Here is a 24645-nt window from a genome sequence, read left to right as displayed (position 1 = left end):
AATACCTGGGATTAGGCTGAGGCAAAATAATAGGACAGGAAGGGTGGGCTCTGCAGCCGGTGTTGAGTAGATCACTTTGATGGCCAAAGAGCCGAGTTCAGAATCAAGAGAGACAAAGAGAAGATGAGACCTGAGGAGCCACACTCGGCAGGAACGAGTGTCAGGGCTTCTTCCGGGAAGGATAATCGTCAAGGCAGTGGGTGTGTGTGGAGGGGTGAGGGTCTCTCTGTTCCTGAGGCACATGCTAAGGGTGGGGAAGCAGCAGGGCATCTCAGACCAGAGGGGCAGATACAGGCTTACCATCACGTCACCCTGGAAAATGCTACGAGGAAGTCAAATATAGCTTATATTCCCTTCCTCCACCAGAGTCCTAAAGTCCACCCCAGAGCTGTTCGCCTCAGCCCCATGCAGAGTGGACACATGGGAGAGGCAATGGGACCACTCCTGAGCCTCACACTTGGACAATGCTGTAGGAGGTAGACACTATAAACTCCAAGGAAAGCCACGCTCGGGCCAGGCTGCAGGAGTCTGTCCACGGGGCAGGCTTGCTGTGAGGTGTTCAGTGAAGGACCGTTTCACCCTCCCCTTTTACCTTGAAGGGCTTTCTATACACAGCTGCAACTGTCCCAACTTGGGCTGCTCCACCTGCCCCGCAATGCCCCTGTCTAGGTGGATAGGAAGCCACACACAGTGTAATGACAGGGCAGGCTCCCTCTGGAACCCTCCTTGTGTGTCTTTAGCAAATCCTCCCTGAGTGTGGGCTGCATTTTTGGAAGGATCGGCTTACCTCCCGTAACTGGCACGCTGGTCCCACTTGGGTCATTTGGATGGGGGGCTGAAGGTGGGTCATAGCCAATCACCAAGTCAATGGTTGCCTGGGGAGAGATAAGTCATTGCAGACAGAATCAGTGCAGGGCGCTGGAATGGTATACTCCATGCACATCAGTTCAGCAGGAGGGAAAGTCTTGGATGGAGTGAACGAGGAACCAGTAAGAGAGACCAAGAAAGGGAGAGGTTTGCTATCTTCCTAAAGAGAGCCAACATGCAGTGTGGAAGGCGCTGCCTAGTCCAGATTGCCAAGTGCTAAGGGAAAGCTTCATGAACTAGAGCAAAGCTGTGAGCAGCAAGTATGAACTTGTAAGCACCCTCCATCTCCTGCCTCACGAGAGAGTTATTCCCAAGCGTGAGGTTTCTTTTTTTATACCTATTTTATGAACCTATGAGACTTAAAAAAAAAACTTTGCTAGAGAAACAATCAAGATAGAGTTAATAACTTATTTTGCCAAACACATACCCACAACTACCATATACTATCACAATCATAAAAGAGAGGCATTTTAACACCAAAAATGCAGAAAGAAAAATTTCAGGATAAAAGGAGTTCCTTGGAAATAAGAATGACATACACATGCATGTGCACACACACACACACACAGAGCAGTTTACCAGAAAAAATATAGGACGTAATTTCTGGGATAAATTTACACTAAAAATATTTATTATTTTTCTGATATTCAAATTAAAATGAGCATTGCTGCTCTATTTGCTGGTCACATACACAGCATTGTCCTTCATTTTTCCATTTATGTGTCTGCTCATTGATGACTACTCCTTCATCAAAGAGCCCATTCTGTGACAGAACCAGTGATGTAAGAGATACGGGATATTAAGCACTCCCCCATTCACAACTTCATGGCATGTTAGGAATCTTTGGAGAAGTCTTGTGCCTGCCTATGCTGAGGGTGAGGGCTACAGCAGGCAGATGGAATGCTGTGAGCACTGAGGGGTGCAGTTGCTAAACTTAATCTAAGAACCCAGCTTATAAAACCTATTAGAGCCCACGATGGCTCATCTCTTAGGTCAGTGGTTTTCATGTTGTCTTCCAAGTTAACCCTAGAATTCCCAGAGGTGTTTCTGGGACCCCCCAGCAGGGGTGAGGGCAATCCCAAGGGGTAGAGCTTGAGGCCCTTTTCACTCCTTCCCCCACTCCCCTGCAGCCATTGTGTTATTTTCAGGCTCCTCACAGGCTTTCTTGTGTGCTTAGTAAAAGGCAGTGGGAAAAGTCACTGATTTATACCATCTGTCCTAAGTGTCATTTCTCTCAGCCAGGTTTTCGGCAGAGAGAGAGATGATAGCTGACATTTCCAAATTTTGCATTTCTGATTAGAATGCTGATTCATGGCAAACCTGTAGTCTTGGAGATGCTGTCAGCAACACTGATATTCTCTCATGGACCATGAGAAACCTGGCCTTTATTTTTCCCATGAGGTTGCCCTTTTTTAGGGGAAATCTCTCTTCCTTTGCCCAAGCTTCCAAACAAAACACGTTGATTGGAAAATGAAGGAATTAGTTGCAATGGACCAAGCATGGAAGCTTTAGGAGAGCTTGTTAGTCATCAGATGAAACCTAGAACCTGTGACACTAGGGCTGATTTCTTAAAAGTACACGTAAGAAACAGAACTCTGCTCTCACATCAGATAGCATCCGTATATACTTGTGTAGAGAGGCCATGCTAAGAAAACAGTCAGCTGACCATGCAATAATAATGATCATGATGTTAACTTCTTAATTTTCAGGATAATGCTAATGAATAGCCTTCCACCAAATGTTTCAAGGAGTGTCTGATACCCAGAGCTAGAACCACATAAATGGTAATGCCATGAGGATAAGCACAGAGCTTTACCCATACTCACTCTATGATTCTGTCATAGAAAATCCAATCTACTTTGCTAGCTCTGAGGCTGAGAGTCTAGAATAAGGCCCCCATCATTTGAAAGTGGACCCAAATATCTTAAGATCAAATGTCTGCTTTAAGGGTGATGAGTTAATCATCCATCCAGATTCTTACAGTACCATCGCCAACCATCTGACTTCAAGGACACACAACAAGAGGAGAAAGCTTACCCCGGTATCTTGTCCCCTTTCATTTAGCAGAGAAATCAGCTTGTAGGGCAATGATCGGCTCTGGTCTCCGATGAGATCCTTCAAGGCCACGGTCGCTGTGCCGATTAACCTGCAGGGGAAAATGAGAAAGCACAAGCAGCCTAAGTAGGGGGACTGCATCTCTCCCCTCACATGACACTCTGACGCCCTCTTCCTCTGTCATCATTCAATCACTCAACAAGATGTGGCCCATTTTGTCTTCACCTGTGCAGGGCACTTTGGCAGTAAATGGACCTGTTACCATGTCTCCTCAACAAGAAATCATTTTGAGAACCTATGTATTTCAACAACCATGAATGAGATAGATGAATTTGTATTTAAAGAGGTAAAGCCTGAATACAGCCCCTCAGAGTCCAGGGAGAGAGAAAGATTGGGTAAAATTCAATGGGAAAAGAAGGAGGGTTCCTCTTTCATGGAAGTTTCAAGAGATCCATAAAATCTTGCCATTGTAAAAACGACCCCTCAAGTAGACCTTCTTGAAGTGTCAACAGGTTGCTAGATTACTGATGGGGTTAACTTGCTACTATTTTGGAGCAGCCTTTAAAAGTTGGATGTTTCTAATTCTCTTACCGTACTCCGGGGGTTAAAATCAGCCTCGACCCAAACCCACTTTTTTCCCATTGTACATAACAGTTTGGCTCCAAAGACCACCTGTGTCCCTGTTCACTAAAGTGAAGCTTCGTAGAGTCAAGAACTGTTCCTTTTAGGATAGGGAAGTGGCTACTCTAACCCTGTTTTGGAACACAGCAGGTGCTTAACAGACATCACTAACTGAAGGAAAGAACAGCTAAGTCTGTACCTACTGGGAATGAATACCCAAAACATTTTTATAGTTAGGGAACATGATCCGCCCTCCCCTACCAAAAATGTAAGAACACATGTGTCCAAGGAGTTTGTCACTATAACAATACAACCTATGGAACACAGTCTGTATATTGGAAGCTAGTATATGAAAAATGATATAAGAAAAGGTGAACTGAAGACATTTCCTCTGTAAAATGCAATCAAAAAAGCTAACAGAATGTGATATCTAGCGTGGAACTGAAAAGAAGAAATAGTGTGAATTTTAAAATGTTAATTGGGGCCAACGCTGTGACACAGGTTAATTCCCTGCCTGCGGCGCCAGCATCCCATATGGGCACCAGTTCTAGTCACTCTAGCTCTTCCAATCCAGCTCTCTGCTATGGCCTAGGAAAGCAGGAGAAGTTGACTAAGCCCTTGGGCCCCTGCACCCATGTGGGAGACCAGGAAGAAGCTCCTGGCTCCTGACTTCAGATTGGCACAGCTCTGGCCATTGTGGCTATTTGGGGGGTGAACCAAGGGATGGAAGACCTTTCTCTATGTCTCTCTCTCTCTCTCACTGTCTGTAACTCTACCTCTCAAATAAATAGTTATATTTGGCTTATATTTGGAGCAATTTATACAAATACATAGCAGATGTGATGGAACAAAAAATCTTTAGCATAAAATAAAAAAAGTAAGTATCAAATCTTCAAAGTGATAGAGGAGATTCCTTACATCAGAAAACACAGGGTAAAATAACCGTAGTTGAAGTATTTTTTATGAAGTTCTATGCTTCCAGGAAAAAATCATAACCAAAAAAATTCATCTTGTGGAGAAATAATTCATTTTAGTTTAAAATACAAGGTCTTTAAAAGTCAGGAAGTGAAAGTTGATGTCAACACATCATTTTTGGATTGACAGATGTATATCCACATTCTCTTCCCCACACAGACCTCAGGATTGGACTAGACTGATGAGCTAGGATCTGTAACCCAGCAACTACCCTCCATGACTTGATGTTATTCATAAATAAATGACTTCACTTCTATGACTAGATACATGAAGATATGCTTCAAAAAGTACCTGGAAGTTGGATTAAAAAGATCATTTTGGTGCAAAAATATCCTGAGAGCCATGTATAGTTTTTTCACAATACAGATTTAGCGTGAACTTCTTGAAGATTCCTTGTATTATATTTCACAAGACCAGGAAATTGCTAAGGCACCCCGTTTCCCCAGATTACCCAATGACAAGATTTGTACATGGCTTCTTGGAAGAGTGCACTTTCTTGTAAAGAACACCACACAAGATGCTCAAAAACTGTCTCTTCTGCTCTAATACCACGAATGGAATCTTCAGTGCGTAATAGAAAAATAAAATTTTATCTCCAGTGGGATGAGTTTTTTAGTCCTGCTAGAACTACACAGAACTTGGGTCTCCTGATCAATGTGGAAAAGAAACACGAATTTTAGAGAGAGTACACTTTTAGATGAGCAAGTTCATATAACACGTTTTACGTATTTCTTCTCCATTCAATTTTTTGCTTAATTTATTTTTATTTGATTGGCAGAGAGAAAGAGACAGACACAGATATAGATAGATCTCCCATCTACAAGTTCACTCCCCAAATGCCTGCAGCCAGAGTTAGGAGCCCAGAACTCAATCTGGATCTCCCATGTGGGTGGCAAGTACCCAAGTGCTTGAGCCAACACCTGATGGCTCCCATGATGCATATTAGTAGGAAGCTGGACTGGAAGTGGAGCCAGAACTTGAACCCAGGCACTCTGATATGGTATGTGGGCCTGTGAACCGCTGTGCCAAATGCCTGTACCCAACTTGGATTTTTTATTCCTCTGAAATACTGTGGGAGAGGTCTTCAAAAATTTCATGAAAAATATAGGTTGTGAAAAATGCATTGATTTTGAATTTTTATAGCAAAATATACATCTTCTCGTCCCATTTTTTCCCCACAAACTTTTTGAAGTGCTTTCATATTGATCAGTCTTCTGTTGCTACAACAAAATATCTGAGATTAGGTAACTTGGAGAGGTTTCCTTGGCTCCCAGTTTTGAAGGCTGCAAGTACAGGCAGCCCCCATTGGTTTGGCCTCTGGTGAGGGCCTTCTGACACGTCACAAAATGGATGGTGTCACGGTGGAAGCACATGTGAGGAGAGAGCAGTTGTGTGGTAAGACAGAGAATCCCTTCTGAGGGCAGCATCGGCAATGATGTAACTCCCTATCACTAGGACCCATCTCTTCACTGGGACTAAGCTTCCAGCACATGAACCTTTTGAGGTAGGGGGGTGTGGGGTGGAGAAGGAGTGCACAGTCAAACCAAATGCAAACCATAGCAGTAGTCTCCCTGTTAGTCCCTCTCTACCATGTGACCGACAAAGTGAGAACCTCTAAAATATTGTCTACCTCTCAGACCCAGGGAACATGAGCCTGAGGAGAATTTTCTTTTATGGTTTAAAAACAGGACAGGGGCCCGGCGCCATGGCTCACTTTGTTAATCCTCCGCCTGCAGTGCCGGCATCCCATATGGGCACCGGGTTCTAGTCCCAGTTGCTTCTCTTCCAGTCCAGCTCTCTGCTGTGGCCCAGGAGGGCAGTGGAGGATGGCCCAAGTGCTTGGGCCCCTGTACCCACATAGGAGACCAGGACTAAGCACCTGGCTCCAGATCGGCACAGCACCAGCTATAGCGGCAATTTGGGGAGTTAACCAACGGAAGGAAGACCTTTCTTTCTCTGTCTATAACTCTGTCAAATAAAAAAAAAAAGATTATTAAAAACAGGACAGTAAGCTGTGGAGCTCTTAGTAGGTTTTAGGAAAAAACTGTGGAAAGCTACACGTCTTGAAGTCATCTGACTGATATTAAATATCTCCCTGGGATAATTGCCTTGAAAGATATACAAACTAGACTTCATTCTTCACAGTTCCATGAGTCATAGCCTGAGTCGGATCAGAACACTGCACTCTTGAACATGTCCAGATCTGCTTCTGTAAAGTCAAAATGACCTGCATCTCTATCATCAGATCAATCTTCCAACAAACAGTGCAGTGTGCTAGGATGAAGTGGATGTGGAGAGAGGCCTTGCCTGGGTTGGACCAGTATTACTCACTGTCGGCACTGAATTCCATCTGAATTCCTCAGTTTTGTGCTGTTGTTGTGGGGGATCTGTCCTGTGCTTTGTCAGATGGGTAGAAGTCAAGTGTGCTGTTGGCTATCAGATTTCAGTAGCAGCCCCCTGCGTTGTGATGTTCAAAAAATATCCCTGCCCATTGAAAATCATCCCCAGGAGGGCAAAAATCACCGCAGACAGTGGACAGTTCCTGTCCCAGGCTTGACTCTGTCTCGTCTCACCTTTCTTCGAAGCCTTGGCTAAGTCATCCAGTCTTCTGAGCCCGCTTCAATATTTGCCAATAAGTGGACTGAAGTAAATAGTTTCTCAGATTCATCTCAGCTGGAAAAGTTGGCTACTAGGCTTGTATATGGGATTTTTTTCTATAGATGTCTGTTTTGGAAAAGGTAAATATTTCTTTTTCCTTTCTCTTAAATGTCTTGCTTTCTAATTTAGGATGAAAAAAAAAATGTTCCTTTACTATACCTGTGTTGGACAATCCAGACTGCGAGGCAGGGTTTCTGCCTTCAAGAGCATTGGACTATAATGTCATGAGTCAAAATTAATTTACACAGGTGTCAAGGAAACAGTCCAGCAATGTAGTGATATATAATGCTGTAGAGAATCGGGGGGACTATGGTTAACTAGAGAGAGCAGGCTTGTTCACAAAGCCCATCTGCTGACCCTTTATGGATCTGAATGGTTTAAAATTTCCCTCCCTTCTAATTCACCCAATATCTGCTGGTTTCCCTTCCCCATGGAAGGAAAATAACAGGTCACTAACCAAGAATGGAGTAAAACAAAATAAACCAATTATAAAGCCTAACTTCCATTTCTTCTTTTAGAAATTTTGATCCTGGGGCCGGCGCTGTGGCGTAGTGGGTTAAAGCCCTGGCCTGAAGCACCGGCATCCCATATGGGCGCCGGTTCTAGTCCCGGCTGCTCTTCTTCTGATCCAGCTCTTTGCTATGGCCTGGGAAAACAGTAGAAGATGGCCAAGTCCTTGTGTCCCTGCACCCAAGTGGGAGACCCAGAAGAAGCTTCTGGCTCCTGGCTTCAGATCGGCACAGCTCTGGCTGTTGCAGCCATCTGGGGAGTGAACCAGCGGATGGAAGACCTCTGTATCTCTACCACTCTCTGTAACTCTTTCAAATAATAAATCTTTAAAAAAAATTTTTTTGGTCCCACTGTGTAAGATTTCCTTCCTTATAAAATTCTGATGTTTCATAGGGGACGCACGTTAAAGAAAAGGTGAAGTTTTAGGTCAGAAGCACAGGTAGTGTGCTTACCTAAACTGAGACTTTAATCCCGTAGCCATTTTACAGTAAGAATGAGTTGAGGAAAAAATGCCATGTTACACTAAGAACCTGGACTGTGAGTTGAAGAAAACATTCCCTATGGGTAAGTCTGAGCTCTGAGCAACTCCCCAGCATGCCTGTTTTCTATGGCGTTGCCTGGATACAAAATACTGTAAAAAACTGGGAAATGATGACTTGGCCTCCTACACAGGGGATCACAGCATTTTGGTCTGACCACAAGCCAATTTCCTTTAAAGGAGGCGAAACTGAACCCAGGAACCTTTTTTCTTTCATATTACTAAGGCTATAAATATACTAAAATGGAACCGAAAGAGGAAGCTTTGTCCTGTATTTTTATTGAAAAATCAGTCTCCCCATGGACTCCACCCACCGCTAAGACAGATTGGACGTGGGTCTCCAAAGAAAACTTCACAGTGAGACAAACTCCAGGACTTCATGCTCCGCAGCTTCATTGTGGGATTAACAAACTGCAGATGTCTTCTAAAATGAAGAAAAAAGCCAGCCTCGCTCCTATTTTGTTCAGTCCCTGAATATCAAATACTTCTGGGTTGTGTTTCTATGCAACATGGAATTGATTCAAAGAAATGGGAGGAGTGGCTTGAAAATTGGATGTTTATGGTTGGGGGGAAATCAGAGTTCAACAATAAGCTGATCAACTCAGAAATCCAAGTGTTGGTTAAGAAAGACTTTAGCCGTTTTTTTCTTCTTAAAATACAGTTTGGTTAAAAAGGAGCCAGGGAGAAACCCCCCTCCCCCTCCCCTGTCTGCATCGGCACTGACGCTGACAGCTGCATGCTTCTGTGGTGAGTAAGGGCTGTGCTGGCCGAGTCCTTGTCAGGCAGCTCACGCAGATCAAGTTGTTCTGTGCAGCAGGGACACAGCCCCCAGGGATCACTGGAGGAGGATTACTGAAAACTCCTTCACAAAGCAAAGATACGTTGGAGGCAGGAAAATAAACCACATGCAGCACTGTTCCAGCCTCTACTGCCAGCAGCAGCCTCCAGTTCCCCTCCCCCAAGGGGAAGGGCAGCTCCAAGTAGGAGGCCTCAAACTTGCTTCCCAGCTGCACCCAGGTCCCATGGGGGAAACCTGGGAAGACCATGATCGCCCACGGGACTCCCAGCTGACTAAGCCCTGCCATTTGAAGGAGGCTGGGCCCCTATTCTCCTACCCCACGTGGCCCCCTCCCTGGGCCAGGATCGTGAAGATCCTCTGGGTCTCCAGCCTGAAGGTGAGAGCCAGGTGTGGCCCTCACTGCGAGCCACGCTTAGGCATGGGGGTTAGGGAGGCGGCTGACAAAGACTCTCTGCTTGGCCAAACTTCAGCTCCTGAACGTTTTTCCCAGGCTCATCTATGCACTTCCTTGTGAAATCCAGTTTTAGCAGAGAACCCTGCCAAGTCAGTTCAGTAAGAGTCCCTGACCTTTGACATCTGTTCACCCTCCATAACTGCCCTGGCTGGTTGCTCATCCTCTACCATCTCTCAGGTGAGGTTTGACCACCTGGCCTGTCTTCAGCAAGAATCCTGTTAGGTTGGTTTAACCAGAACACCCCCGACCCTGGCCCCTGCCACTTCCTCTAAGTAATTTTCCATTCACGTACTCCCACTCCGCCCCTTGCTGTAAATTCCCACTTGAGCCCAGTCCCCCTCACCCAGTGCAAGGCTATGCTGTTGCGGTCCCTGTCTATACTGCAAAGGCCTCTAACAGCCTTCTAACCAGGCTTTAGCCAGGGCCATTGAGTGAAGTGTCTCCCTTGGCATGGCCGAGGAAGCTGATCACATTTCAGGTAGCCCTTGGTAAGGCCAAATCCCCACAAGGACACCTCCTTGAGTCTCCCATCCACTTGCACCCACTCATCCTGGCTGGGCCTCTGGATTATCTGCCCAGACATTTTTCAGGGGATGCTTCCCCACAGGACTCTGCAGCAGAACCACAGGGTGTTTGCAGATTCCCAGGACCCTGAGTCAGACCTCAGAGGGGTCTTATACCCAGGAAGTCTAGGAAACAATGGTCTGAACCAGTGACGCTCAGAGGGAGCCTGAGGCAGGTGGAGTGGGTGCAGGGCTGGGGGTGGGGAGGCTGCTGGCCAAGCAGACTCTGAGGAGAGGGGAGCAGGTGCAGATGGAAAAGCATTCACTACGATAAGGCAGGTGCACATCTGAGAAATAGGCGTGGAAATCCAAAGACTGAACCAAACAGACTAGAGAGAAGAAAACCCCATTTCGCAGGCCTAGTAACCTGTGCCCTTCCTGTGGCTTCCCCTACCCTACTGCATACCAGGACTGTCAGAAAACATTGAGGCCTTTAGTACTGTTCATCCAAAGGGATTTTTTAAGAATTGGAAATGCTAGTCCTGAACAGTGGTTCCCAAACCTGGCTGTGTCCAAGCTGCCCCTGCACTGTTAACAAACTCCTTGACCGCTGACCTTGGACTTACAGCCCCAGTCTGAAGTTCACAGCAGGCTTTGCCCGATTCTCAAAATTACTCTTTTTCAGCAGCTCCTTACACAGAGGCTGTCCCCTGACACCTGGGGAAGGACTGAGCACAAGCCCAGGTTTTTTCACCTAAAGCCCTGCTGGCGGGAGGGGCCTGGGGACCTGAGCCAGTTACTCTGGGGCTGCAGGGAGTCAGCTACCTCACTCTGTTGATCGTACAGGTGCTTGAACCTTAGCAGGTAGTTAGAGAGCCTGGCATGGTGGTGAGGTAGGAAGACATGACTAATTTGGACTTCTATTACATACAGGCTGTGTAGGGGTTAATTTCGCTGAGCCTGTTTTCTCATCTGTAAATGGGAGGTAATGACAGCTCCTACCTAGTGGTATTATTATAGGGATTAAAAGGATAATGTGGCACATGATTTACTGTTACCTAGTATTATTTTGGACAGCAATCTAGAAAAATGCTTAGAAAAAAAAATCTGAGGATGGATTCCAGCCAGTCCTGGCAGGAAGTGCTGATTTAAACCCACCATCAGCCTAAATCGTAGGAAAGTGGATGCACGGGCCTGGGCAAGGGGACGTGAATGAACCCAAGAGAACCCTTTGTCAATACCAACATCCATTTCTATCCACTTCCATTGCATTGTGTATTTTTTTTAAATTTCAAAGGCAGACAGAGATCTCCCATCTGCTGATCCACTCCCTAAATGCCTGCAACAACCAGGGCTGGGGCAGGCCAAAGTCAGGAGGAACCTGGATCCATCCAGGTCTCCCACATGGGCAGCAGGGACCCAAGTACAGGAGCCATCACCTACTGCCTCCCAGGGTGCGCAGCAAGCTGAAACTGGCAGTGAACTGGGACTCACACCCAGGCACTCCCATAGGACATGTGGGCCTCCGAAATGGTATCCTAATCACTGTGCCAAATGGCTGTCCTTCCAACTGTTAGCAATCAGCCCTTTCTCCTACGGGTCAAATAGCCTCCACCCTATCTTCCAGGATATGTACAGCATGACTCCATTTTGGATTTTTTTTTTTTTTGACAGGCAGAGTGGACAGTGAGAGAGAGAGAGACAGAGAGAAAGGTCTTCCTTTTGCCGTTGCTTCACCCTCCAATGGCCACCACGGCTGGCGCGCTGCGGCCGGCACACTGCGCTGATCCGAAGGCAGGAGCCAGGTACTTCTCCTGGTCTCGCATGGGGTGCAGGGCCCAAGCACTTGGGCCATCCTCCACTGTACTCCCTGGCCACAGCAGAGAGCAGGCCTGGAAGAGGGGCAACCAGGACAGAATCCAGAGCCCCGACCAGGACTAGAACCCAGTGTGCCGGCACCGCAAGGCGGAGGATTAGCCTAGTGAGCCGCGGCACCGGCCCCCAAATGCCTTTGATAGCCATGGCTGGACCAGGTCAAAGCCAAGAGCCTGGAAGTCCGTCAGGGTCTTCCACATGGGAGGCAAAGGCCCAAGTACTTGGTCTATTATCAGCTGCTTTTCCAAGCACATTAGCAGGGAGATGGACTGGAGCAGAGTGGCCAGGACCAGATCAACCCTCAGATAGGGGATATGGGCGTTAAGCCACAGTGCCACAACGGTGGCCCCTGGATGACGTTTTTAAAGCCACAGGTTTCATTAGATAGCTCATTATAAAACAGTCACCTAAACAAATCCTTATACAAAAGCCCCACCTTAACCAGCACACACTCCCACCTCACCCTGCCATTGTCTGTTTCCCCTATTTTATTCTTCTTCCTAGCGCTCATCACTATCTGATACACTTTATGTGTATTTATTTGTTGATCATCAGATGAAAGGCACAGAAACCTCCAGTGTGCAGACCCATATTCAACACGTAGTAGGTATTGGTAAATACTTATGGAATGGCTGTTACATCATTGCAGATTGTTCACTGACCTTGCAAACAGTTAAGAGCTTCCCCTAAGAGACTGTCTTTCAAAGGGCAGTGAAAAGGTAATTAGGCTCTTATTATGAAATCCTTTCTCTTTCAGCCTCTCTTGGTATCCTTCCCCAAGTGTGACGTGACTCACCACCGCTAATTCAAAGATCTTAAGGGATATCCCCAGGCCTGTGGTGTTGCCAGACAGTGCAGTTTGGCTTCCCCAGGATCCAGAAGATCCAGGCCATCTCTGATCCTGTCCTATTTTTGCTGCTGCTGAAAATACAGAACTAAGAAGGAATCTGAACTAAGAGTTCTGCTCCCTAGGAACATCTGCTTCTGGCTTTGTTTTCCACCAGGCCCGAGAGGCTGCTCCAGTTAGGAGAGTTTGCCTCTGCCCCTGGGCTGCCCAACCCCCTCTCACCACTGTACCTGGGAAAAGAAGAGGACACCTGAACCTATCCCACCATCAGGCATTCACCAGCAAGGTCAGAAATGAGTCTTAGAACTAGTAGAAATAAAAGTGCTGAAAGCGTGAAGATGAAGCCTTTGGTGTTTGTAGAAATGAGAATGTTTTACAAGCGATGCCACACTTAGCCCCACCAAACTAATCTCATTCCACAACAGTCTTTCTATTCTCTGTTACTTACCAAACCTTTGCCCAGGGAATGAGCACATTTCACAACTTAAGCTTGTCCTTTTTATGCTTAATTCTACAGGCTTCTGGGTGATGTGTATTAATGATGGTGTCCTATCATGTTCACACCCTGGTACCCTGGCTCTTAACCCTAACACACTTGAGACAGACAGACAGACAAACCTGGGAAGGTCTCAACTCTGCATAGGAGAAGTTTAACATACCTAGGTTTAAGTGCTTTCACTTAAAGGGCTGGGTAACCTTAAGCAATTTGGTGAGCCTCTCTGTGTCACATTTTTCTCAACTAAAAGCTGGGGGGTGGAGAGGTGGAGATGACTTAGAGTCATTAAGATTAGATGTGATTAGATGTGATTACATGTAGAATAGTTTTAGCACAATCCTTGGCAAGTGGTAAACCCACAAAACACATTTTTCTATTCTGTTGTTCATTGGGAAATTGAAGTCATTTTCCTTAATTATACCAAATTTGCCCTTATGTCTACAATGTATTGAGAAAGCATTACAGTCCCCATTATAAAGACGAAGAAACTTGCCAACTAGTAAAGTAACAGAACCCAAATCCCAGCAACCTCAGGATCAGACAGCTGGCCACTCGCCCACAGTCTTATATGAGAACTTGGAAATTTTTCTGTCTCGGTACCTAATTGGGTTTTTATTATTTCTCTAGCCACAATACAGCAAATCAGATGTCCTGCACAGTGATCTGTACTCAGACACGGTTTCCAACTTTGCTCTGCATTGTGTGGGGCGGATACAAAGGTGGTTTTACATGCACACATACATACAAGTGCAAGGGAAAAAGAGACTCCCAGAAATGCAAACTTAGAGATGATTATGGTCATTTTATCTCAGATATTGTAATTTTTATCTCTAGCAGTTCACTGTGAATCTTTGTCATATCTTCCATGTCTACTTCATACATTCAAGCATTCCTCTACCTTCTTGAATCCATGCAATATAATTAAAATCTCTTCTTAAAAAAGATTTATTTGAAAGGCAGACTTACAAAGAAAGAGTGAGGGAGAGACAGAAAACAGAGAGATTTTTTATTTTCAAATTTTATTTTATTTTATTTTATTTTATGAGCATAAATTTCCAAAGTACAACTTATGAATTACAATAGCTTCCTCCCCCCGTAACTTCCCTCCCACCCACAACGCTCCCCTCTCCCACTCCCTCTCCCCTTCCCTTCACATCAAGATTAATTTTCAATTATCTTTATATACAGAAGATCAATTTAGCATATATTAAGTAAAGATTTCCACATTTTGCTCCCACACAGAAACACAAAGTGTAAAATACTATTTGAGTACTAGTTATAGCATTAATTAAACATCTAAGAGTAATTGTGTATTAATTACAGAGTTCAACCAATAGTTTTAAGTAGAATATACAATGCAACTTTTGTATTGTTGTGGCTTCCCCCCCCCAACCTCCCTCCCTCCCGTGGCCCTCCCCTCTCCCACTCCCTCTCTCATCCCACCCTTCATCACGTTTCATTTTCAATTGCCTTCGTATACTAAGCAGGGATTTCAACAGGCTGCACTCACACAACCGAACCAGGTATAGGGTATTGTTCGACTAGTAGTGTTGTTTTTGAGTTTCATAGTTAAACACATTAAGGACAGAGATCCTACGTGGGGAGCATGAACCCAGTGACTCCTGTTGTTAACAATTGGCACTCTTATTTATGATGTCAGCAATCACCCGAGACTCTTGCTATGAGCTGTCTAGGCTATGGAAGCCCCTTGAGTTCACCGACTCTGAATTTGTTTAGTCAAGGCCGTATCACAGTGGAGGTTCCTTCCTCCCTTCAGAGAAAGGCCCCAGAGAGATCTTCTAGCCACTGATTTACTTCCCAAATGGCCACAGAGGCCAGGTGTGGGCCATGCTGAAGCCAAGACCTTCATCTAGGTCTCCCACATGGGTGCAGGGTCCTAAGCACTTGGGCCATCTTCTGCTTTCCCAGGTGCATTAGCAGGGAGCTGGATTGGAAATGGAAATGGAGCAACTAGGACTTGAACCAACATCCACATGGGATGCCAGCATCACTGGCTATGGCTTAGCCCACTACACCAACCCCCAAAATATCTTTTTGCTGTTCATGTCTACCCATATCATCAGTGCCATTTCTGGATCAATTTCTATTGTTTTTTTTTTCTGCTTATTACTGAGGTAAGTTCCTTGTCCGTGAAATACCAGTTTCTCCACTCTGGCTAGTGAGAACAGAAAGTGTTCCCTGTGTGAGACCGAAGGGCTGTACCCTTGGCCTCTTCCAGGTTGATTCTTTCCCCTGCATCAGAGTTTCCCTACAAGTCAGGGCCCAGCTGAAAATTCAAGGAGAACTTTCCACAAATCCCTACAGTGCTTTGTGTGTACTTGAGGGTGGGGGTGAGGATGTGGGGAGGGGCTATCTCCCTCTCCCTTGGTCTTCCTGATACCCTGGCATCTGCAGACTCCTGCCTGCCTCTTTCCAACTCTGGGGGACACCCACGGTCTGCCTGCTGCCCTCTGTCTGCAGACTGCAGCTGGGCACTGCTGTCCTGTGCAGCCTTGTTGAATATCTGACCATTGCTGCCACATGTATTTTGCTTGGTGTTTTAGTCGTATCATGTGGGACAGTCGATCTGGTCCCTGTTATGTCATTGTAGCAGAACTGGAACTTCCAAATTATAATCTAACAGTGAGAATTCTCAGGTGTGGAGAGGTTAAGCCACTTGCCCAAAGCCACCTTCCGCTAGTCAGTAAAACTGGGTATCCAACCAGCCCCCGTCTGGCTCCAGAATCCCCAGCTTTTAACCACTGAGCTCTCCTGCCTCCCACCGAGCTCAGCCTTCACTGCCAAACCTCCTTACAAAAGGGCTGGAGCTTTGTGAGATCCATCATGCTGGATCCAGAAAGCTGTTTCCCAAAGCTGAGGTGGGCAGATTCCACATAAACAACCCTATGACCAGTGGGCCGATGCGACTGCGACAAGGTGCTTTGTGAATGTTAAATGCCATGAGTGTAGTAGTAGCAGAAACTGCTCGTGTATTCATTCAACAAACCTATACTAAGAGCTTCCTATATGCCAGGCACTGCGCCAAGTGCTGATGTTACAACACTGAACAAGACAGATGCGGAGCTGGCTGTCTGGCAGAGGGAGAATGAATGAACAGGTTGACGAGATAAGAACATTTCAGAGGGTGGTGAATGCTGAGCTGGATATAGCATACGGACAATCAACACGTGCCCTGAGTGCTGTGCAGAGCCCAACACTAACAGCCAAAGGCCCACCGGGACCCTCCGCCATGCCTGTCCTCTTGACAGCTCCCTAACAAGGGCTTTGAAGAAAGCAAGCAGGGCTGAGGGATGACGGAAGCTGAGCCCATGGATGAGATTGCGCATGCGTCGCAATTGGGGCTAGAGCCTCACTGTTAGGTTCCCTGGGGACTTCACAGCAAATGCAAATATTCTCCTCAAAATCCCTCCCTTCTCCTGGGTGTGCACACAGCTATGCATATACACTCACACAGAGATCTGAAAACTTATTTTTTTTTTTTTTACAGGTAGAGTGGACAGTGAGAGAGAGAGAGAGAGAGAGAAATGTCTTCCTTTTGCCGTTGGTTCACCCTCCAATAGCTGCCACAGCCAGCGCACTGCGGCCAGCACACTGTGCTGATCCAAAGGCAGGAGCCAGGTGCTTATCCTGGTCTCCCATGTGGGTACAGGGCCCAGGCACTTGGGCCATCCTCCACTGCACTCCCAGGCCACAGCAGAGAGCTGGCCTGGAAGAGGGGCAACCGGGACAGAATCCAGCACCCCGACCAGAACTAGAACCCGGTGTGCCGGCGCCACTAGGTGGAGGATTAGCCTATTGAGCCGCGCCGCCGGCCTGAAAACTTGTTATCTTTCACTCCTACATGCCCAGGCTCCTGAAGATGGTCATTCTTTAGAAACCCAAGTGGAGTGACAGCAGCTCCCAGCCTTAATCCTCTGAGCCTCTGATCTCTGCACTTCTCAAGGTCATTGTGAAGATCAAATGAGATGAGATACAATCCCTGTACGTCTCTTCTCCACAGTAAAATATGAACATAAGTCACTTAATGTCTAGCAGGATAGACACCCACTTAAAATTTTAACCCAGGACGAGCTTATCAAAATTAACACTCTGATGCTGAGAATTCTTACATTATTTTTTCAAAATTAGGAAGAAAAACTGCCATTTTAGCATTTTATAGGTAATCAGAGGTTTCCAGTTTAACATAAAAGTCACAAGGACATTCTGATACACACCAGCTATGTGACTTGAACAGGTTACTAAACTTCTCTGAAGGAAAATAAGACCTGGTTTACAGAGTATCTGTGAGGATCAAGTGAGATAACGAATGAAAGGGCTGGGCATAACCCATGGAACCTGCTGTGTCCTCACTGCTGCCTGTCTGCAATGGAGACTTCAATTTTCAGACTCCAGGTGAGTCCTTCCAGTCAGCTAAAGACACCATCTCAGGTCATTCAGGTACCCATACCCAGCAGGCTCCTCTGGCTCTCCCCTCAGCCCCATTCACCCTGGAAAGGTGGTTGGATGACTGTAAAAGGAAGAAGATCAGCATCGGCCCTCGACTGCTCAACAGCTCCCAGCAGGGGGTAGGACCTGCCAGCCAGCAGGGAATGCCCAGGGCCAGGCTGCCTTAAGGCACAGACAAACCGGGCCTCAGGCACTGCTTGCTAACAGGACCTGGGGCAGCAGAGTGACAGCATGTGTTTGCACAGCCAGTCTCCATGGCAACAGGCAAATCAACAGGAGGGACATTCCTTAAGCTGATTAAAACCCTCGGCCCCACCCTGTGCTTCCAGGTTAGAGAAGCGTGAGCCCTGAGCTGATCCTGAAAGGCTAAATGCTTAGTAGAAAGGCCAAGAAGAAATCTGGGGCCAGATTTGAACATATAGGTTATTTCCACATGGGTTTTAAATTCCTTGTTCTAAAATGTGCCAATAATTTGACCAAGGTTTATATGTTGTTTAGCTGGTAGAAACCAAGGCAAAGGTCATGGTTCCTGGCCAATGATGGGGGCACAGACCATTTAGGATACAAGAGCTCAGGCAAGAGAGGTGTCACAGAAGAGAAGTCGGGGGATTCTTGTCTTCATGCAAGAAAGAATACAGGCGTGAGACAGAGCAAAGTAGCAAGGCTTTACTGGGGACAGCGCAAGGTTTCCTCAGGCCCCTCACACACATGGGGTAATTTCTAGCTTCCTACCTAATAGGGGGACACCGTCATCACACACTGCTCATGACAGAGCTGGCTCAGGGTCCAGGGCAAGACAGTAAACCACTCTGCCATGAAATCTGCAGGACAACTAATCTCTCAGTTACAACCCTTCCCTCAATGACTTGCCACAGAACCTACAATTCCCATTCTGTTCACTGGCTTAGGGAAGACACTGATGGCCTCAATCTAAATGGCATTGTTTCCGGGAAGGTAACACTGTTAGCTACTAGTAGCTACTGCCGCTTCACTTGAATTGGTGTTTCAGGAAAGCACCTTGAAGCAGGGCCTTAAAAGATGAAGCCAGGTTGGGGGGGCGGGGTGGGGGCTGGGGAGTAGGAAGAACTGGCAAAGAGTACAGGGTGTGGCTCAGAGGGCAGCCCAGTAGAACCCTGGACCACAAGGTGCCTGGGAAAAAATCAAGGGGAGCAAAGTAAAGATCTAAAGAGCAGCGAAGACCAGCTTCACATTTAGCCCAGAATTTACCTTTTTCTGTGAGGCCTACAGATTCTCTCATCATCATCACCACACCGTGGTACCCAGCTGCTCACTGGTGTTTACCACCAGTGGACATCACAGCACCAAGTGCAACAGATCTCAGCAAGATGCACAGAGCTCTCCCCTTGACAAGAACTCTTATAACAAAGTTCTAATTCATTCAGAATTAGAAAATGCCAGAGCTCAGACTGCGCATCGAAGCTATCTCCAGAAACGCACGAACATCTGAAGTGAGTGCCAGAGCAAGCCGTAGGGCTCAGAGTGTGTCCTCTCCTCACCACTGCTGTTAGCCCAGAGCCCCACAGTGTGTCCAACAGGTGTAAAATACTGTACGGCCTCCCAGTTTTTCTCCTGCTTCCTAACTAGTTCTTACATTCAGTGTCTACACGGCAAGCCTGAATAATCCATCCAATCCTCAAGCTAGATGACACTCAAAATCCTGTAGTGGAGTCTCAATCCACTGCAGATAGAATCCAAAGCCCACGCCATGGCTCACAGAGCAGTGTGGGCCGTGCCTTCGATGACTTCATCTTCTTCCTCCCACGCTGTTCCCTCGTGTTCGCTGCTCCAACCTGGCAGTTTTTCCAATACTCCAAGTACATTCTTGCCTCAGGGCCTTTGCATTGACTCTTCTCTCTGCCTGGAATACTCTTTCCCCCACTGGAAAGCTGCATGACTTGTTCCTCTACTCTGTTTAGGTCTTGGCTTGGCTGTTGCCAGGTTACCACCTCATATTAAACTGGATCTCCCTGCAGCCCCTACCTGGGACCGCTCTTCATCCTTTTACTTTGCTTTATTTTCTTCATGCGTTGTAACCGTGTCCTCCTTAACCCATAGTACTTCATAGTATCTGAAGTATATTTGTTTGTTTTCTGTCTTTCCTTCAAGTACAAGTTTCCTCAAAAAGTCCACAGACAAGGTGCATCCCCCGATTCACTCCCCAAATGCCCCAAATGCCCAGGGAGATATGCCAGGCCAAAGCCAGGAGCAGGAACTCATTGCAAGTCTCCCAACTCACTGAGTCATTATTGCTGTCTCCCAGGCTCTGCATTAACAGGGACCTGGAATCAGGAACTCAAGGCAGGAATTGAACCCAAGTACTTCAATACAGAATGTGATCGTCTTGACTGGTAAGCCAAACACACACCCCATACATTATATTTTAATTTTATTTTCTATAATTTTTTTAAATTTGACAGGTAGAATTATAGACAGTGAGCAGGAGAGAGAGAGAAAGGTCTTCTTTCCGTTGGTTCACCCCCCAAATGGCCACTATAGCTGGCACTGCGCTGATCTGAATCCAGGAGCTTCTTCCAGGTCTCCCAAGTGGGTGCAGGGGCCCAAGCACTTGGGCCATCCTCCACTGCCCTCCCGGGCCACAGCAGAGAGCTGGACTGGAAGAGGGGCTACCGGGACTAGAACCCGGCGCCCATATGGGATGCCAGCTCCGCGGGCAGAGGATTAACCAAGTGAGCCATGGCGCCTGCCCCTTCTATAAATGTTTTTAAGTAGCCTTGTATATAACCTTCAGAAAAGCAAGGACTTTGGTTTGACTTGTGATGAGTGGTCCAAGGCTACCCCATCAGGCTCTGTTACCATACTACAATAGATGAGGTACAAAGTGATAAAAGCCTGAATCAGGCTGCTGGGTCTGGCATAGGTTAAAAAAAAAATCCCACAACACAGACAACAAAAAGCCAACCTAAGATGTGGGGATAGATAGAGTGAGATGCCAAAGGGAGCAGATCCAGAAAAGTCTGAAATTTTGAGATTTCTGAGCCAAGCGGTCTGAACCGTCCTGTCCAATGTGGTGGCTACCAGTCACATGCGGCTCCAGAGCACTTGAAGTGTGGCTTTGTCTGAATTCACAGAGGCTCCACGTGTGAAACACACCCCATATTCAGAGTTAGTAGGAAAATAATGCATGTAAAATATCTCAATTACTTAAAAATACTAATTATGTGTTGAGATGACAACATTCTGATATACTGAATTAAATATATTACCACAATTTATCTTATTTTTTGTCAATGTGAGTACTGGAATATTTCTAAATGCAGATGCACCCTGTACTGTATTTTTATTAGAGAACTGGTCTCTAGAATACCAATACCAGTGTCATTTGCAGAAATGAAAAGTCGAGAAGTGAAGGGGTTATTGTTAGTAACACACTGGAGGTTATTATGAGACTCTACCATCTGCTTCTCCAGAACTTTGAAGTTTGAAAAATAAACTGTCTTCTGGGAGTTGGGGTGGGAGAAACCTAACCATCTTAAAATACAAACATACAAACATAATCTTAAAAATCTAGACTGGTTTCAGCCCAAGGGAGTAGAACCAGAACGTACCAGAAAGTATTTATGCAGTTAAGAAAAAAATGTTTCTGTCCTAAGAGGCTTGGGTCAAAGGAGCACAGAGAAAATTATCTCAGTGAGGGTGAATGTGGCAGTGCCTATCAAAGCACTGGCCAAGGAGGAAATGTCTGTCCAGGTTCTTAGTCTGATGCCACCGAGCAAAGACCCCCATGACTGAGGGTACCATGGAATCTGTTGTTCAAACCATGCTACTCTTAACAGCACAAAGGGTATCGTTAAGCATTGTTCTGAGGACATAACCAAGACAGCCCAAGCACATCAGGAAATACGGTTGCCTGCTTCAACTGTTCCATCCTAATTTATTGCTCTCACTGCAGCCTTCTGTTTATACCAAACATGCCTGAGCTAAGATAAGCATTTTCATAACAGACTAATAAAATCCACTACTGGAATGCTTCTTAAAACTGATGCAGGCATTAAATATCAGGCTCCCTCTAACCTCTTGTTAATTTAATAATTATCTTAGGAAGAATAACATATTCCAATCAAGAATACAGAGGATTCCCACTTGACATGACTTTTGGGAAAATTCATGGATCAGAAGATAGGAATGCCCTCCCACCAAGGGATTTCCATGGGGAAATAACAAGTAGGAGTTCCGGTTTTGAGCACTACTGTCTTGTGGCCGTGGTTGTCAGTTTTCACTGGTAACCTAAGCCCAGGTTCTGAGTCTGTGGTCCAAGTGGAGGCCTGGGAGGTTTCCTGAGGTTATTCTGTTTGCGGGGACTATTTAGGAAGCCCCCAACCTTACTCAAAGGACAGTCCTCAGGGTCACCATGTGCATCACCATCCCCTTCCCTACTTGAAACTGAAGAAGCAGTAAAACCAGGAGTCTGGATTAGGTCTGGTGGGTTTAAAAGGTGAAGGAGACATTAAAATGGAAAGGGACTGGAAGATGAACGAGATGTGTGTGAATCACACATCAGAAGAAATTATTTGGGTCGTGTCCAATATAGCTACAGTCCAGATTTTAAAAAACAACAACAACAACTAACCCCAAGGTTGAACGTGACTCTGTGCGGTTAACAGAGGAAGTGCAGAATAGACTAGTGGAGATTTGGTGTTTGCAGCCTCTTTGGAATACTGTAGTCACTGCTGCGACTGGTATAACCCTATCAGAAATTGGCTCAGAAGGGAGAGGGGCATGGAATTAAAGCACAATTATATTCGAAGTATTATGAGGCAAACAATCTGTTTCTTCAACAAAATAAGCAGTAAGAAAGTATTTAAAATGAGAAAAACAGTTAAAAGCCACTTACTTATTTTGTCCTATTGTCTCAAAGTCTTTCACAACGATTCCCAGGGATGATGAAAAGTCCAGCGGTATACCCCTCAAGTCAAACTCCAGAATCTGTTCACGGAAAGGTTAAGCAAGTAAAAAAGATCAGGCAAAGGGCTAAGATGCACTGATATTGCATGTCAGGTCAGAATTTTCACTACTGACTTACTCAATTCCATAGACAGAAATGATTAATTTCTGAGCCTGCAGGCAGCTGAGGGTTGTCGAAAAAAGAAAACCTGACTTAGACCCAGAGAACCTGTAGGCAGCTCCTGGCTTCCCTTTTTCTGGGTTTTGTGGCTTTAGACAAGCCACTAACCCCTTGCCTCATAGCCAGAGATCTGGTCTTAACATCTACCATAATTACTGCAAGAATAAAATTATATGTATATGTGAAATACAATGGTTATTTTGATATGATTTGCTTTTAGTCATACTACTATCAAATGAAGATGAATAATCTGAGAAAACATCTTCTGAAATGCAGTCCTTGCTTTCAGTCCCACACAGTCAGTTCCAGAGACAGTGACTAGAGACTCGGAGCCTGTTCCGAGTCTCATTTTAATTCAACAAATTGCTTCCCAATCAGCATAGCACCACTGCTGCCTTTGATTGATTAGACAATATATGAACCAAATAAAATAAAATGAATTGGTCTGGCTAGTAGTGGGTTTAGAATGGGAGAAAAAATGTCTCAAAGCTCATATCATAGCACAGCTACCAAGTCCAATGCATCTGGGGCTAGCATTTCATTTGGGTTTGGTTTCAGTTATAAAACTGCAATTGGGACATTTACTTGACAAATATTTGCAATCTGAGAAAACAAACCATGTGGGGAGCAAAGTGGAAAAAAGATGGATGATGCCCTGTTGAAGTCATGCCAGCTCACATGACAACACATGTCTCTGCCATCAGCCACATGGACTGGTCTCAAACACTGAGACATGTTAGGATGATTCAAAACCTGAGGCAATAAACACACATCGAATATATTTTATCATCTCTTGTTCCTGGAGGTCTGTGTCAGGTTCCAGAAGTCCATAGGGACCAAGCTAACAGGCCTCTTGTTCTCACGGGAGCTTGTCGTCCAGTTGGTTGCGTTTGGGGTTCTGGTGGAATTTCGGAGCAGTGGAGTTCCCTGTCAACCACATGAGACCAGCGAGGCTTTTCAGAAAGCCACCAAGAAGCTTGCCATCTCCCCTCCTTCAATGATGAGATTTGCTTTTATCCGACAGCCGTAGTGACATCAATTGGGAGAGGAAGGAACTCGCAGTGGCTGGAGGGGAAGCCTTCCTAACTGGTGACTCAGTGAAAATAACAAAGACATTTATTTCTGCTCTGCTCCAGTGATGTTTGATCATCAACTTTTTAAAAAAAAAAAAAATTAAGAATGGAAAAATCCTACTTAGTGGGAAGAATGAAAATTCTCACATATTCATGAAAATATTAAGCACAAAACCACTTATAAAGTTGGAGCCTGCACTGTGGCATAGCGGGGAAAGCTACCACCTGCAGTACCGGCATCCTATGTGGACGCTGGTTTGAGTCCCAGCTACTCCACTTCCAATCCAGCTCTCTGCTATGGCCTGGGAAAGCACTAGAAGATGGCCCAAGTCCTTGGACCCCTGAACCCATGTGGGAGACCCGGAAGAAGCTCTTGGCTCCGAATTGGAACAGCTCTGGCCGTTGCGGCCAACTGGGGAGTGAAACAGTGGATGGAAGACCTCTATCTGCCTCTCCTTTCTATGTGTAACTCTGACTTTTAAATAAATAAAATCTTAAAAAATATATAAAGTCAACAGTTGAAGGGGGAAGAAAATAAGTTATACTACATTCCTTCAGAATATTATACAGTCATTAAAGATGCTTTTGAATTAAATGATATGAAAATATACTCAGGGTAAAATAGTAAGAAAAAATAGGATAGAAAATTGTATTCACTATGATACCAGCTTGTATTTCAGCAATTTTATCAAATATAATATTCAATAAACATTTATAGATACACACAGATGCAACAGTTGTTGCTTCTAGGGAGTGGGACAAAGTTAATTTTTAAAATTATTTTAATTTTATTTGAAAGGCAG

General features: G+C 45.5%; 1 protein-coding gene across 8 annotated transcripts in view; it reads right to left on the bottom strand.

Annotated features, from left to right (window-relative positions):
* MYOF (myoferlin) overlaps window positions 1-24645 on the bottom strand; it is a 176003-nt gene that overhangs the window by 111154 nt on the left and 40204 nt on the right. For all 8 annotated transcript variants that reach the window (XM_070057611.1, XM_070057607.1, XM_070057609.1 and 5 more), the window contains exons 3-5: window positions 22539-22630; window positions 2905-3013; window positions 788-875 (exon numbers count right to left, since the gene is read on the bottom strand). In XM_070057611.1, coding sequence (XP_069913712.1) covers window positions 788-875; window positions 2905-3013; window positions 22539-22630 — 289 coding nt within the window. The remainder of the gene's footprint in view (window positions 1-787; window positions 876-2904; window positions 3014-22538; window positions 22631-24645) is intronic.

Source organism: Oryctolagus cuniculus, chromosome 15 (assembly GCF_964237555.1).
Source record: "Oryctolagus cuniculus chromosome 15, mOryCun1.1, whole genome shotgun sequence".
Taxonomy (NCBI): Eukaryota; Metazoa; Chordata; class Mammalia; order Lagomorpha; family Leporidae; genus Oryctolagus; species Oryctolagus cuniculus.
Note: the sequence above shows the minus strand (reverse complement) of the source record. Positions and strands in the feature narration are given on the sequence as shown.